Raw genomic sequence first — 3,194 nt, forward strand, 5'->3', positions numbered from 1 at the left:
GAGATGACCAAATATACACAAACTGTGTTGTTTTCATTGAGGAGAACTTACACGAGATGACCAAATATACACAAACTGTGTTGTTTTCATCGAGGAGAACTTACATGAGATGACCAAATATACATGAACTGTGTTGTTTTCATTGAGGAGAACTTACACGAGATGACCAAATATACACGAACTGTGCTGTTTTCGTGAAATACTAAAAAGATATAGATATTGCTTCTACATATATTGTTGCTGTAATATCATCAATTTTTGGAAAACATGTTCATGAAACATTTACTTAGGTTAAATTTTCAGAATAAAAATTAATCTGTATTTGCCCGTCATATGATGGGCATTCAGTTAGTAAATATATAATTATGCAAACATTAACACAATTATCTTAGTGTTCAGCTAATTTAAAACTTGAACCAGGTTTTTTGTTTCATCCTGGGCCATATTATAAATGTTTAGTGGTAGTTACTTTACTTTCATTTGCAACATAATTACATTATAGAAATTTCTTTTAATATATATGTATATATATATATATAGTTTCTAACAAAAAGATTTAACACATAACACTATCATATGTTTTATTCCAAACCTGAAACATATACAAAGTCACCATGTAAACAATTAACAGTGTACTTGAAGTACTGTCATTGAAACATATAAACACTGTCACCAAGTTCTTCAAGTACACTGATAGTTGTTTACATGGTGACAGTGTTTATATGTTTCACTGACAGTACTTCAAGTACACTGATAGTTGTTTCAAATAAATATTTGTGAAGAGGAAATTATTCCTACAATACAGGCAGAAAAAAAAATGTCATGAACTTAACGTTGATGGTTATATAAATCATAAACACAGGCTGGAGGTCATGCACACTGGGAACTTGGGTTGGTTGTTGTGTACATGGAGAATGTGGGCTGGTGGTTGCATACACAGAGAATGTTGGTTGACAGTTGTGTGCTTGGAAAATGTGGGTTGGTGGCTGTTTATGTGATGAATTTAAAATGATATTTGTTTACATGGTGACAGTGTTTATATGTTTCAATGACAGTACTTCACGTACACTGATAGCTGTTTACATGGTGACAGTGTTTATATGTTTCAATAACAGTACTTCAAGTACACTGTTAGTTGTTTACATGGTGATAGTGGTTATATGTTTCACTGACAATACTTCAAGTACACTGATAGTTGTTTACATGGTGACAGTGGTTATATGTTTCACTGACAATACTTCAAGTACACTGATAGTTGTTTACATGGTGACAGTGTTTATATGTTTCACTGACAGTACTTCAAGTACACTGATAGTTGTTTACATGGTGACAGTGTTTATATGTTTCACTGACAGTATTTTATGGCTGAAGAAATAATAACCATTAAATTTCACTACTAATATCCTGCCTGAAGAAAGCTATTATAAACTTTACTTCATCTTCAATGAAGGAACTGATGACGAACTCTGAGAAAACACAAGTCACTATGGAAGGGAACAACAAGGAAAACCTGGAGAAACTGGTATCCAATGTAATGTACTGGAACTCTAGAAAATTCCCAACTCCTGGCCGTCGTAATCTGTACCTCGACACAGTTGTTATGTAAGTATAGAATTTTAAATACAGTTTTAATTTTAAAAAATTTTTACAATAACGTACAAAAGAGTATACTTTTACAAAAAATGTGTTTGCTTAAATAAAATGGAAGAAAGTATTTTCTTCACAAAGGTAAGGAAATGTGTCCGACTTGTTTTTTGGCTGGTTTATTTACAACTATTTCTGTTTCGGGATGAGCTCGTGGAAATCTGGGATTTATTCACTGAAGTACTATTATTCAGCCGATTTGGAAATGGATAAAAAGTTTAACAACAGTTTATTATTGTAATCTAATGTAATTTTGATGATTTAATTATTATATATTTTTGTTTAACTTGCAAATATTGTATGTTTGAAGCTAACTTTTTTTTTGACAATTTCAATTCTATTTATGAATTCAAAAACAAGTTTTAAATTTACTGTCAAAAGTTTGATAGGATTAGGTTTGTGTTATATATTTATATATCTTCAAGTTTATTGAAACATCCAGGTGTTCTAATGGAAAACCCCAGAAAGTTCCAGAAGTCAAGAGTTACGTGATGGTCATGCAACCAGAAGAACCCAGCATTGGTATCAATGGCACCTCTAACTTGGCTCGGGAGTATGAAGCTTTTAAAGAAGGCATTGAACTCTTCAACACAATATCCCTGACAGTCAACCAAAATCACGAGGAGGAGTTCTCTGACGTCGTTGTTACTACCGATGATAAAGTGGATAAGTGTTCCGTGCAGGTTTATCCACCTCTAAATCCAGATCACGAGTACTTTCGTCTACCACAAAATCTGATGAAGCATCTAAGGGTTCATCACCGAGATCATAAGGAAGGATTAGTTATTTATGGTGAATGTTATGTTTAATAATTACTATTGGACAATGGGAAAAGTTTCAAGTTGTTACTTTTATACTTAACAGAATTGTAAATTACTTAAACGTTTGTAATTTAACTCTCTCTGGACCAAAAACATGTGCTTCATTTGGATGATGAGAGTGAATCCTGTTATCTTTCTTTTTCAGTTTTTTTATTTAGTTTGAAATATTTTCTGTTGAAGATGAATTTGGTTTGATCCTCACATGAGTAATTGGTTTTACCTTTCTGTTCAACAGCTTTGTATCTGTTAACTTTACTAACCTTCATGCTGCTGTCTTTACAGGGGCAGACAAAATTCACAATTATGAGCTGATTCTACGACAGATCCTATATTTCAATCGAAAACCAGCCTACTACCTAAATCGGGCTTTTAAACTGGTTTGCTCTGAACTGAATGATCGTTTTGTCAGTAACGAATACATGCAAACGGTAAGATATGTATTTCTAGTGAATATTTTTGCACTTTTGTTTCCTCAAGAAATATTTCAAATTTATTCAAAAACTACTGAATGGAGGTTATTCCATTGATCTTAACCAGTATGTTCCTATCTTGAATAATAAACTGTCTACACTGATTAAATTATAAGTAAACAAACTTAAGTTCCAGAATAAAACTTTATTTAAGAAATGAATGTTCTGGTTAACCTTCTTCAGTATATAGCACTTTACAATAACAAATTACAATAGTTGATTAGTCCTAGTATTAGCACTTTACAATAACAAACTACAA

At 32.1% G+C, this 3,194-nt stretch overlaps 1 protein-coding gene across 1 annotated transcript in view; it reads left to right on the forward strand.

Moving 5' to 3' along the window:
- Positions 1-3,194, forward strand: part of LOC106474400 (calsyntenin-1-like) — a 37,464-nt gene that overhangs the window by 27,508 nt on the left and 6,762 nt on the right. Inside the window, exons 9-11 of the mRNA XM_022402706.1 lie at positions 1,451-1,602; positions 2,087-2,436; positions 2,748-2,893. Of these exons, the coding sequence (XP_022258414.1) occupies positions 1,451-1,602; positions 2,087-2,436; positions 2,748-2,893 (648 nt within the window). The remainder of the gene's footprint in view (positions 1-1,450; positions 1,603-2,086; positions 2,437-2,747; positions 2,894-3,194) is intronic.

This window comes from Limulus polyphemus, unplaced genomic scaffold, assembly GCF_000517525.1.
Source record: "Limulus polyphemus unplaced genomic scaffold, Limulus_polyphemus-2.1.2 Scaffold7174, whole genome shotgun sequence".
Taxonomy (NCBI): domain Eukaryota; kingdom Metazoa; phylum Arthropoda; class Merostomata; order Xiphosura; family Limulidae; genus Limulus; species Limulus polyphemus.